At 34.5% G+C, this 13,904-nt stretch overlaps 1 protein-coding gene across 1 annotated transcript; it reads left to right on the top strand.

Annotated features, from left to right (window-relative positions):
* The first annotated feature begins 7,715 nt into the window (after positions 1 to 7,715).
* Positions 7,716 to 8,693, top strand: LOC123252734 (olfactory receptor 14I1-like). Its single transcript, XM_044681986.1, has one exon. The coding sequence runs from the start codon at positions 7,716 to 7,718 to the stop codon at positions 8,691 to 8,693; it is 978 nt and encodes a 325-aa protein (XP_044537921.1).
* The last annotated feature ends 5,211 nt before the right edge of the window (positions 8,694 to 13,904 follow it).

The raw sequence follows: 13,904 nt of genomic DNA, 5'->3' as shown, positions 1-13,904 counted from the left end.
CTATAAACATGTTAAGTGAACACAGAATAGTTTACTTGTCAGATCTCTGGGAAAGGAAAGACTTTAAAACCAAGCAAGAGTTAGAGAAAATTACAAAATGTAAATTAAATGGTTTTGATTATATCAAGCTAAAAAGCTTTTGTACAAACAAAAACAATGTAGTCAAAATCAGGAGGGAAACAACAAATTGGGAAAAAATCTTTATAACGAAAAACTCCGACAGGGGTCTAATCACTCAAATATACAAGGAGTTAAAGCAATTGTATAAAAAATCAAGCCATTCCCCAATTGATAAATGGGCAAGAGACATGAATAGGCAATTTTCAGGTAAAGAAAGCAAAAGTATCAATAAGCACATGAGAAAGTGTTCCAAATCTCTAATAATTAGAGAAATGCAAATCAAAACAACTCTGAGGTACCACCTCACACCTAGCAGATTGGCTAAAATGAAAGAAGGGGAGAGTAATGAATGTTGGAGGGGATGTGGCAAAATTGGGACATTAATGCATTGCTGGTGGAGTTGTGAACTGATCCAGCCATTCTGGCTGGCAATTTGGAATCATGCTCAAAGGGCTATAAAAGAATGCCTGCCCTTTGACCCAGCCATACCATTGTTGGGTTTGTACCCCAAAGAGATCATAGATAAACAGACATGTACAAAAATATTTATAGCTGCGCTTTTTGTGGTGGCAAAAAACTGGAAAAGGAGGGTATGTCCTTCAATTGGGGAATGGCTGAACAAACTGTGGTATATGCGGGTGATGGAATACTATTGTGCTAAAAGGAATAATAAACTGGAGGAGTTCCAGGCGAACTGGAGAGACCTCCGGGATCTGATGCAGAGCGAAAGGAGCAGAGCCAAAAGTACATTGTACACAGAGACTGATATACTGTGGTAAAATTGAATGTAATGGGCTTCTGTACCAGCAGCAATGCAATGACCCAGGACAATTCTGAGGGATTTATGGTAAAGATGCTACCCACATTCAGAGGAAGGACTGCAGGGGAGGAAACATATAAGAAAAGCAACTGCTTGAACGCATGGGTCGGGGCGGACATGATTGAGGGTGTGGACTCGAAACTACCACACCAATGCAACCACCAACAATTGGGAAATTGGTCTTGATCAAGGACACATGACAAAACCAGTGGAAAAGTGCATCGGCCATGGGTGGGGGGAGTGTGGGGGGTGAAGGGGTAAATAGGAGCATGAAACATGTAACCATGTTAAAAATGATTATTAATAAATGTTAAAAAAAAAAGTCTGTAGTCAGTTAGTGATGGAAAACGGAATATTACTTGGAAAATTTCTACCCCAGTGCTGTTTAAGTCACCTGACTACTCTGAGACTATTTTCCCACTGAAAAACTTAGAATAATTTTCTAGAAATTTAATATGTTATATATTCATTCCTACAGTGAAACCAATGATGAATATGCCTCATGTACACTCTCTCACTTGTATTATGTCCAAAATTATTGATGATTTCTTTAAAAAATTGTGATTCACATTATCATTGTATTTATAAAATGATATTTTGTGATTTTTTATGTAGATCTAATATTATCACGGGAAGGACAGTTAACAGAAAATAAATTTAGTTAGTCTTCAGTTTTAGTAATTGAAGATTACATCAAAGTCCCTCATGGATTGTCAGAGAACTAAATGGCTGGAATTGATGGACACTTTTAATAAAACAAAAGGGTATAATTACCATGCTCTGTCTAATTATTCTCAAGAGAAGGACAAGAGAACTCATAACAACTATGGAGATAATGTCCCCACTGGCTACTCTTGATGCTGTAGGGACTACTTTTTCAAAGGTCTCTTAATAAACGGTGTTTCTCCAGACTCAATCATATAAGAAATGTCAGTTATATCACAGATGAAATGGGTTAACATGTACTAACCTTCATTCTTTTTATCTTCTTTATCTCCTAGTGAGGTGACTATTAGCTTCATGAGGAGAACATGTTTAAACATGTTTTGATTTGATAAGGGCAATAGTAACAACTGGATGGAAAGGAGAAATTCTACACCTTTTAATTCACATTTTTGTCCCTCTCTCCCACCCCCACTGCCTGCAGACTGGAGGTTGCTCACTTGCCAAAAGTGTAAAACCAAAGTCATGGTTTGATCACTTATGAGACATTAGTTTCTTTAGAGGCAGAGTTGCATAATGGATACATGTTGGATGTCATTTAAGATGATGAAAACAAGAAAAATCTGTCTCTAGTAGTGAGTGATTCCTTATACTATCCTAGGTAAGTCTCAAAATCTTTCTAAAAAAAGGAAAATAACACCTCTTGTATGTACCTTGAACTGTTAGTGTGAGGCTTTGAAGAGGCTTTGAAGAAATGATGTGTGAATCTCAAGATCAAAATAAATGCCTACTATTATAGTAGTAGTAGTAGTAGTAGTAGTAGTAGTAGTAGTAGTAGTAGTAGTAGTAGTAGTAGTAGTAGTTGTAGTAGTAGTAGTAGTAGTAGTAGTTGTTGTTGTAGTAGTAGTAGTAGTAGTAGTAGTAGTAGTAGTAGTAGTAGTAGTAGTTGTTGTTGTTGTTGTTGTTGTTGTAGTAGCAGCAGCAGCATCTATAGTAGTAATAGTATTTTATTCTGTTCTACAAATACAGAACTACTTTCTAATTCAAATTAGCTACAAGTGTATAGAGTTTGTTGTTAGTCAAAGGGAGAAATTTGGTCAAAAGACTAAATGTCACAAATTAATTAGGATGTCTTAGTCACCTAAACACCAGAATTCTGTGCTAAAAAGAGAACTGGGGGAGAATCGAGGAGGCCTAGGTTACAGGTTGTTTTTCCGTTCTTTCACATCCCCATCAGTAAAGGGGAATCTGTTCTAACTCACAATGGTTTTGTCACAGCCCCACTATATAAGCTTTCCAGGAGGAATTCATTTGAAAAATGAGATGTTTTCTGAACATACCAACTTTGTTCTTTTCATATGTGGATCTCCATGGATGAGAGTATTAGCATAACTAAGCAGAATGGAACTTTAAAATATAAGCAATTATTCCTTGTAACTTCAATAGCTCCATATGAGTCAGGAGAGTGATAGAAGCTATGCAAGAGAATGAGAACTTGGGCTATTTTAAGAGGCAAAACTTCCAGGAATAGGAAGAGACAGGTTAGTCCCTCTGCCCTCTAGTTCTCTTCAGATAATATCTAGGTCATTGAGTTTAGTTCTGAGTGCTACAGTATATCCATGTCATGGGGCAAAAAAGGTAATCATGATGGTGAAAGACCTCGAGTTTATTCCACATGAAATGAAACAAAGAAAAGAATTGAGAATAACCTTAGATAAAAGAAGACTCTGGGAAAATGATGACTGTGTTCAAATAGTTCAAGGTCTAACATGTGAAAGGACTGGTTTAATAATGTTTTGCCTTAGAGGGTAGAACTAAGGAAAATATGTGCAAGTTGCAGAGGCCAATTTAGATTTGGTGTTAGACACAACAAAGTAACAGTAGCAGGAACAGCAGCAATAGCAAGGAAGCATCCTAACAATTCGTGCTATCTTAAAAATGGAATTAGCTACAATATCAGTTAGAGGATACTCTTTCACTGAAGGTCTTCAAGCAAAGATTGGATGTTCCCTTGTTGGATGTTTCCTGGATGGATTAGATGTGTACTCTCTTCTCTTTCAATTCAAATTACATTCATTTTTCAGGAAGTATATATATGTGTGTGTGTGTGTGTGTGTGTGTGTGTCTATGTCTGTGCCTATATATGCAGGTGCACATATGTTCACATGTTTGGTCATACGTGCTTGGGGAATGAAAGGATTGTTAAGAGAAACTTACCAGATAGAGAGTAGGAAAGAGCACATTGACTTAGTGATATGAGCTACTAGCAAGAAACCACAATCAAAATTAATTAAATGATTAGATTAATAACAAGAGCTGAAAACTAGGTAGTAATCCTGATGAAGATAGGTTCATTTACAAAAGACTTATGATATTTTATTAATTTTAGACAAGGTTGAGAACCATATGGGTCCTCATGACCAGAGAAAGCTCAACGATTATATTTTGAAAAGCAGCTTTTATGGTGTTGATTGAAAACTACTTATCCCATGTTATCTATGAAAGTCATTATTCTCTCTTTTATTTATTTCCCAGAGAAAAGTTAGAGAATTTATAGTAGTCAGGATGGGTTGAACATTTGAGAATGATACAGTGAGAAGAGCACTGGAGTTGGAGCCAGAAGATAAGGAATGAAATCACATCAGTATCTCTTACTACCTGTTGACCAATGAAAATTGTCCTCTGTTTGCTGAAGGTTCCTCATCTGTAAAATGAGAATGTTGGATTAGATCATCTGTAAGATTCTTTCAAAATCAGATTATATATCTTCATTATTCAAATTGAAAATTAATTTTTAATAAAGAGGAGCCAAGCTCCTGCCAAGGCCTCAGTGATTCATCATTTATGTTCTAAGGATGTCTGACAGACTTTTTCATATGGGGAATACCTTTCATTGAGCAAAAATAGACAAACTCTCTATATATTTAGCAAAAAAAAAAATTCAGAACTCCTATACTCAGAACAAATGTTTATTCTCAGAGATAATCAAATTTAAGAGATATAGAGAAATGATCTATGGTCCTTGAAAAATATGTGCAGTATTTTTTGTTTGTTTGTTTCCCTGATCATTCTCAATTTTGAGTCATTTCTGAGAGTTTTTTTTTTCTTCTAAATGATCTGCTCTTCGAAATTTAGTTATACATTAGTTATAAAAAAGCAAAAAAAAACCTATAAATACAAAGAAGCCAAGACATTAGAAGAGACTGATTGAATGACCACATACTCTTATGTCATCTACATTAGCTCTGATCAATGAGAATTCCAGAGAAGATATGAACAATAAAGAAAAAATGGAAAGGGTAGTTATGACAAATTACAAACTAGCTAAATACAAGGTCATTATATTTTATCCACAAACATATTATGAAGGTCTCAGTTATGGGTTTGCCATGTCTTATAGCCTAATTTGTCACAGCAAAGACCTTCGTAATGACAAGACTCTTGATCATCAAATATTTATTAGGTGTTTGCTACATGTCATGAATTCTGCTAAGGTATTAGGGTTTTAAAAACTAACCAGTCTTGTTATTGTGCAAAGCTAATATGATAAAAAAAATAATAGAAGGACTTGCAAACAATGGGAGGGAACAAACCCTAAACTATGGGACTTGATCAATATGCACTGAATAAGTTTTGATTCTAATTTGGAATTACATGTGATAAGGGATGGAAAATAACTCCTTTCTCTGTACCTTCTTATGGGATTATATCATAGTAGAAGGACTCTGCAGTATATGTATCCCTGTGTTTGTATGGGAAAGGCATGTTTGTTAAGACTGATCATGTGTAGTGTAGGGCATTGGACAATGGTAAATTTGTAATTAGAAAATGGCTTCATAATGAATTATTTTTAATTAAATTAATTAACCATATAGTGGATCTGAATGTGATTATTGTATGAGTTTAATGTAGGTTGCCTGAGTGGGAAATTGGTGATGTCAAGTTTTGTTGGATTTAAGTTTGTGTAGAAAACTTAGGAAGAATTCTGAAGTCTAGAGATGAGTTGTCATATGAGGAGTTAAGCATGGATGTTGGAGGAAGGAAAAGTTAGTGATTTAAAGAGTATAATCAAATGGTTCACTTAGGAAAGACAATATACATTCCTTTTACTCAATGTGTATATGGCCATGTCCATGTGCCAAAAAAATAAAAGAACATAACATCATATTTTTGTAATTCTAAAAAGGAGTGACCAATATAGGGACATGATTCTCATCTGAACTTCTCCGTGAGGGAAGATCATACATTTACACAGAGTTATACTGAATAGTGAAAGAAAAAAGGGAAAAAAAGAAGAAAGAGCATAATTTAAGGGAAGGATTAACCCTAAGCAAAAGGAACTCTGTTTTTGCTATTTAGTCTTTTAGTTGTATCCAACTCTTCATGATTCCATTTGGGAATTTCTCAGCAAAGGTACTAGAGTGTTTTACCATTCTCTTCTACAATTCATTTTACAGATGAAGATCTGAGGCAAACATGGTTAAGTGATTGACTTGCCAAGGATCACATAGCTAATAAGTGTCTCAGATCAGATTTGAACTCAGGAAGATTTTTTTTTGACTCCAGGCCTGACACTCTAACCACTCTGCTACTTAGTTGCTCCTGTAGACAAATTCTAATGATATACAAAAATATTTATTTTTATTTATTTATTTTTATTATTTTCTTTTTCAAGTCACAAAGAATTATAATCTGAGGAGATACTCATAAATTGGGAAATGGTTCAGCAAGTTATGTTATATAAAATGACAGAAAAATTTTATGCTGTAAGAAATGATGAAAGGGATGATTATAGAGAAACCTGGGAAAACTTTTATGAACTGATGCAAACTGAATTCAATAGAACCAGGAGAAAACATTATACAATATAAAAATTTGGGGAAAGAAATAAATGTGAAAGAGTTAACTCTGATCAGTGAAATGATCAACTTTAATTACAAAGGGTTTATAATGAAGTATGCTCCCAATTTTCAGATAAAAAAGTGAAGGACTTATTTCATAATGAGACTTTTTTGGAGATGGCCAAATTTTTTTTAATAGGCAATGGGGGACAAGTGACTTGCCCAGGGTCACACAGCTGGGAAGTGTCTGAGGTCAGATTTGAACCGAGAAGCTTCTATCTGTAGGCTTAGCTCTGAATCCACTGAGCTACACAGCTGCCCCACCTCCATTTTTTTTACTAGATAATGCATATTCATAATAATGATTAGATTTTTTTTCCCTTCTGTTGTCATTTAGAATGGGGAATGAAGAGGTATAAGAAAAAAATTTGCTGATTAAAAAGAATATACTCAAAAAATAATTCATATATTTTACAAATTAAAGGCATTGAAATTTAGGGGAAAATTTTAAGCACTATAGAATTAGAAACATCATAAAATTGTTCAAATGCTAGATGACTACTATTTCTTTTTTAGAAATATACCATGATTTTTGTCTCTTTTCCCATATCACATGGAAACTAATAGATCACCTTCCCTTTTTTGTACAACCCATCCACACATTTTTTTTCTCTAAATTGTCTTTCCTCACATTTTTCAGGTAGTATCTTCCTGCTGTTTTCTGACCAACTACACCTTATAATAGCAATAACAACAACAATAATTATACCCAACATTAATAGAGTGCTTACTATGTGACAGGGGCATAAATGCTTTATATACATGATATATATTATTATCCCATTTGATCCTGAGAAGGAAGTAGGTGCAGTAATTAACCCATTTTCTATATGTCACAACAAACAGTAGCTAATTGACTTGCTCAGGGCCACACAGTTGGAAATTTGCCTGAGGTTGGATTTTAGTATGTTTTCCTGACTCTAGGCCTAGTGCTAAATCCATTGTACTACTTAACTCTACACTACAAAAACTCTAGTATCTCTAGATGGTAACTGACTAATGATTCAGCTCTAGAGCCAGCATCTCTCTCATCATCTATCCCAGATGAGATGGGACTTGATTTTCTTTTTAAGGTTTTTGTTCAATGGTACAGACTTTGTTTTCATGGCTCCCCTAATGGAGTAGGAATTTCAGTTTTCTCCTTTTTTGCTTCTTCATCCTCTACTCATAGCATATTGTCATTTGTGATCATTTACAGGGTACCCGTAGACATGACCAACTTTACCATTATCACAGAATTTCTCTTCATGGAATTTGCCAGCATCCGAGAGCTTCAGGTGTTACATGCAATATTTTTTCTCTTGATTTATTTAGCAACAATAATGGGCAATTTTCTTACCATTACTGCAGTTGTCACTGACCCACACCTCCATGCTCCCATGTACTTTTTTCTAAGCAATTTATCCCTATTGGATATCTGCTACATCTCAGTCACTCTCCCCAAATTCATTGTTAACACCTTGATGGGCATTCAATCCATCTCCCTCCTTGGATGTAATACTCAGATTTTCTTCTTTCTCTTTTTTGGATCAACAGAATTTGCTTTCCTCATGACTATGTCCTATGACCGCTTTGTGGCCATCTGCCATCCCTTACACTATGGGATCATCATGACACCAGCTCGATGCCTTGGGGCAGCAGTTGGCTCATGGTTCATAGGCATTGTCTATTCTGCTCTACACACAGGGAACATGTTTCGCTTGCCCTTCTCAGGATCCAATGTTATCCACCAGTTCTTTTGTGATATCCCACAGATACTGAAGGTTGCAACCTCCAATGTGTACAATACTGAATATCTACTCCTTGCCACAAGCTCATGTTTTCTCTTATTGTGCTTTGCCTTTTTAATTATATCATATGCCCGTATCTTCTCCACTGTGCTCAAGATCCCCTCTGTGGAAGGACGATACAAAGCCTTATCTACATGCTCCCCTCACTTGATTGTCCTTCTTTTATTTCTCCTTTCTGCAATTATTGCAGTCCTGGGGCCAACATCAGAAGAATCATCAGTTCAGAGCCTTCTTATTGCAATGGCCTACACAGTACTGCCCCCATTCATGAATCCCATTATCTATAGCCTGAGAAACCAGAAGATCAAAGTTGTGCTGATTAGAATAATCAAGATGGCATTATTTCTCAGGAAGGATGTTTCTAACCCTAAGAAAATTAAGAAGGCCAGGAAGGTGTGACTGGGAGGTTGAATGGGCTAGATTGCACAACCATAAGAAAAGAAATGAAGCAAAAAGGTAATATCTTTATGCATAAAATAACCAAAAAACAAAACAAATTAAATTAAAAGTGAGAAAATTATTCAATGGATTTGAATGAGTCAATTATTAAAAATAAACACAATTTATATTAGGAGATATTGCTTTCATACTGACTAATTCATCAAATCATAAAGCAATTGTTATCATCAGAGAAGCACTGATTATACTCTTGGGCTACTGCACATCATTACAAATTAAAGTTATTTTCAGAACAATTGTAAAAATTTCTTCCTCAAGCATATTTCTTACTGTTCTTTCACATCCATTCTTTCTTCTTAAAAAGAAACAAAACAAAATAAAACAAAACCTTACCTTCCAACTTAGAATCAATAACGTATGTTTGTTCCAATGCAGAAGAGTGGCAAAGGGTAGACAATGAGGATTAAGTAGTTTTTCCACAATTAGAAAATGTCTGAGGCCAGATTTGACAACAGGATCTTCCTTCTCTAGACCTGGCTCTCAATATATTGGGCCACCTAACGGCTCCCATATCCATTCTATCTTAATAGAATTCTGTATTTTATTTGTAGTAAATTATCTAAATGATACTAGGGTGGCATTAGGATTTTAGATGGTCAAGGGATGATTATTAGGACCAGTTATCAGAAGTATCTCAGGGTTTGGGAAGGCCAAGAGGATAAAGTTTACTGGATACTCAAATGATATTAGACAGAGTTAATTTAAAGGAAGGCAAGGAAGGGAAGGAAATTGGGATGATCTAACTAAAGAATAAAAATAAACCTCCCCACCAAATCTAGTTATCTTCTGGCAGTTGGTATTTATACTATCAATTACTTCTCTACCTAAAAGTCCCAGTTCCTACAATAAATACCCTTAACTAATCAAATTCCCCCTTTAGTTGGCAAATAGAGGTGGTAAGGTTTGAAGGAAAGCAGGAACAGGACTAAAGGGAAAATGTTCTGACTGACAGATGGCTTTAGGTGTCACAAGCAGCTCTGTTGGAATATCTATCAGTCAGTAGCAGCAGAACACAGAGAAACCAAGGAACAAATAGTTGGATCAGGAGGATAGCCAAAGGAGAGGGAGAACTGTCAAAATCATGAGGTCCACCCAAAGAGTTCAGACACACTCAACCTACTCCTTCTCCCCCAGAAGAAGCACACTGTCACTTCCCTAGAATTCTGGAATCTTCCTGCTTTTGCTTTTTTCAGCAATTCCTGTTCCTGCTCTTTCATTATTTCAAGATAACAGTAGTAATCACCCATTTTCCTACAAAAAACTTATTCATCCTTAATATTCTATAACAGATATCCCTTTTTTTTCTATGAACTATCCTTAATGGGTAAAACTGCAATTGTCTTTATTTAGACCTCATATTGATATAAATATATAGATAGTTTAAGATATACATATATAGATATCTAGATATATTTACATATATCTGATTATGCTATTTTTTAGAGTTTAGTTCTCCTACCACTGGTGAGTATTGGTTGTTAGGTTTTACTCAGCTCCACCCCCTCAAAATATAATTATTCAATACCCAAAATTTTATAAATTTCCTATAGGCTCATGTCTATTTTGTTAATCGTGGAGTTGTCTTATAGTTACTTCTTCCCCCCAAAAAACATTAAAAGATGAAATAAAAATTAATAATAGCAAAAATGCATATACATATAATTAAATAGATGTGTGTAAAAGAAAAATAATAAATTTTCTACCCTAAAGAGGAAAATATTTATTTAAATCTTGGTGACCAACACTTTTGTCAAATGTTTTGACCTAAAGAAGACTCCCCCCAAAATAAAATTATTCTATGTGATCTGTCCTAGCTTATTAATTAAGGAAAGTAGTATACATCTGCTAAAAACTGAATAAAGAAAGTCAAGGCAAGTCAAGAAAGAAGGAAGCATGGATCAATTTCAAGCAGTCCAATTCTTCTTGTGCAAAATAAAAGCTTCATTTCTAAACAAAAATAAAAGAAAATATGAATTATGGTAACTAACCTTTTGCTTTTTCACTTTGAGAGAAAGGAGCCTTCTGTCCTGTGTCTCTCTTCAATGAGTTGTATATAAATGCTAAGATGCCTCCCACCTCTAAAATATATGCTTCTTTTGTGTGTGTGTATGTATGTGTGTATGTGACTTTACACATTCTAACTTGATTAAAAATTAGTTCAGTGATAAAATTTGATTTCCTTGGTGTCATATCTGAGTAAAGCCATATGTATGGAAAATTTAATTTAATCAAACAAATAAATCAATTAATCAAACAAAAAAAATTTAATCAAACAAATAAAGGAAAATCAATTTAGTATTCATGGAATTGTCCACTGGGTGAGACCTAGGACTCTTTCCTTTGTTTGAACTAAAAGAGATCCCTTCTTGTGAAAGAGCTCATTAACTTTAGATATTGTCTGATATATAATCATTTGTATCTTTTTTTCCCACTTGCTATTAGCTTGGATAAATGTATAAACTTGCTATTAGCTACAAATGTTCTTTGTAGAATTAATATTTGCTGTAAAAAGATTAAAGCCTTGAAAATATTTTACTTGGTTTACTCCTCTGTTAATTGAAAGCTATCTGGATTATAGTTTGAACCTAACAAAATATATATTAGAAATATATTTCCCTTAAAAGTAGCACTATTTGGGGGGAGGGAAAATGCATAAGTATAATTCTAAACCAGTTTTCCTCTCTCTAGAAGAGAAAGGAGTTCTGGGGGATGGAGCCAAGATGTTAGAGCAGGAGTCAGCAACCTTGGCTCTTAAGCCATATCTGTTTCCACCTCCTAACCAGCCAGTCTGGGCAGAGTCCCAGGATGTGCCCCAGGGGACCCTTCAGCCCCCACCTTATATTCCAGCTCCTTCCACCTCCATCCTCCTCCTTTCGCAGGCATTTATGGCTCTCATGGTCAAAAAGGTTGCCAAACCATTGTGTTAGAGTAATCCTTAGCAGCTCTGTGCTACCATGAGAATCCTCTCTGAACAAGATTAAAATATCACCACAAAACAAATACAGGAGTGAAATAACCAACAAGGAGACAGAGTGAAACAACTTTCAAGAAAAGAAAAACCCAGAAGGTAGGCAATGAACATATGGGAAACTAGGGTAAGAGGAGAGCAGACCTAGCAAGAAGCTGTAACAAAAAGGGAAGAGCAAGCCAAGAGTGAGCTATATGCCCCCAATCCCACATCTGCTGTCTGAGGTTTGGGAACCTATGGCCAAGCCAACATCCAGATCCTGATACCCTGCCTGAGCAAATAGATGGACAAACCAATCTATACCCCTTGAAATTTCAAAACTGTGGAGAAGTCTGTAGTGCCAGCCCAGGTAATTCTATTCTGGGCTTTGGAAAATGACTTAATTCACACTTTGGGGTTGATGATAGTACTAATTACTAAGGAATAAATATTGATCTTTTGTCCTAAAGTTCAGAGCAGAGCTCCAAGACAAGACAATTAAAGATTTGCCTGGTTAGATCAAGTATACAGTGAAACCAAAAACTTGAGACTAAGCCTGAGGTTTAAAGGGTACTATAAACAATGAAGTAATATCATTACTAACAATTATGCACCAAATTGCATAGCATCTAGATTTCTAAAGGAAAAATTAAAGGAGCTCAAGGGGGAAATAGATAGTAAGACCATATTAGTAGGTGATCTCAACATTCCCCTTTCAGAAATAGACAAATCATACTGAAAAATAAATAAGAAAGAAGTAAGAGAAGTGAATTAAATGCTAGAAAAATTAGAGTTAATAGATATCTGGAGAAAACTGAATAGGAATAAAAAGGACTATATCTTCTTTTCAGCATTACATGGTGCATATACAAAGATCAACCATGTACTAGGGCATAGAAATATTGCCAACAAATGAAGAAAATCAGAAATAATAAATGCAATTTTTTCAGATCATAATATGATAAAAATTATACTTAATGAAGGTCCATGGAAAAGCAAATTTAAAATAAATTGGAAACCAAATAATCTAATTCTTCAAAACTGGTGGGTCAAAGAAGAAATCATAGAAAAATTATGGATTTTACTAAAGAGAATGACAATGATGAGACATTGTATCAAAACCTAAGGGATACAGTGAAAGCTGTACTCAGGGGAAATTTATATCTCTGAGTGCCAATAGCAACAAAATTAAAAGGGAGGAGATCAATGAACTGAGTTTAAAAGTGAAAAAATAGAAATAAAAAACAAATTAAAAATCCCCAGATAAAACTAAATTGGAAATTCTAAAAATTAAAGATGAAATTAAAAATTAAAAAAAATAAAACAAAACACTATTGGACTAATAAATAAGACTAGGAGCTGGTACTTTGAAAAAAAACAAATAAAATAGATAAAACACTGGTTAATCTAATAAAAAAGAAAGAAGACAATCAGATTAATAATATCAAAGATGAAAAGAGTGATCTCACCTTTAATGAAAAGGAAATTAAGGTAATTATTAAGAACTATTTTGCCCATTTATATGGCAATAAATATGACAGGCTAGGTAAAATGGGTTTATATTTACAAAAATAAAATTGCCTAGATTATCAAAAGAGAAGATAAAATACTTATGTAATCCCATCTCAGAAAAACACAGAAATTATAACACAACTACAAAACACTTTTCACACAATTAAAACTAGATCTAAACAATTGGTAAACCTTAATTGCTTCTGGGTAGGATGAGCTAAAATGAAAAAAAAAATGACAATCATACCTAAGTTAATTTACTCATTTAGTTCCATACCCATCAAACTACCAAAAAACTTTTTTATGGAATTAGAAAAATTCTAACAAAGTTCTTCTGGAAGATCAAGAATATCAAGGGAAATAATGGAAAAAAATGTGAATGATGGGGGCTTAGGAATACCAGATCTTAAACTGTACTTTAAAGCAGTGGTCATCAAAACAATATGGTACTGGCTAAGAGACAGAAGGGTCGATTAATGGAATAGACTATGGGTAAATGGCCTTATCAAAGTAGTGTTTGATAAACCCTAACATTCCAGATTTTGGGACAAGAACTCACTATTTGACAAAAAATTGGAAAACTACGTTTAGATCAACAGTTTAAATTGTATACCAAGATAAATTCAAAATGGGTACATGACTTAAATATAGGGAACAAAATCATGAATAAATTAGGAGAATATAGAATAGTA

This window comes from Gracilinanus agilis, chromosome 6 (assembly GCF_016433145.1).
Source record: "Gracilinanus agilis isolate LMUSP501 chromosome 6, AgileGrace, whole genome shotgun sequence".
Lineage (NCBI taxonomy): Eukaryota > Metazoa > Chordata > Mammalia > Didelphimorphia > Didelphidae > Gracilinanus > Gracilinanus agilis.
Note: the sequence above shows the minus strand (reverse complement) of the source record. Positions and strands in the feature narration are given on the sequence as shown.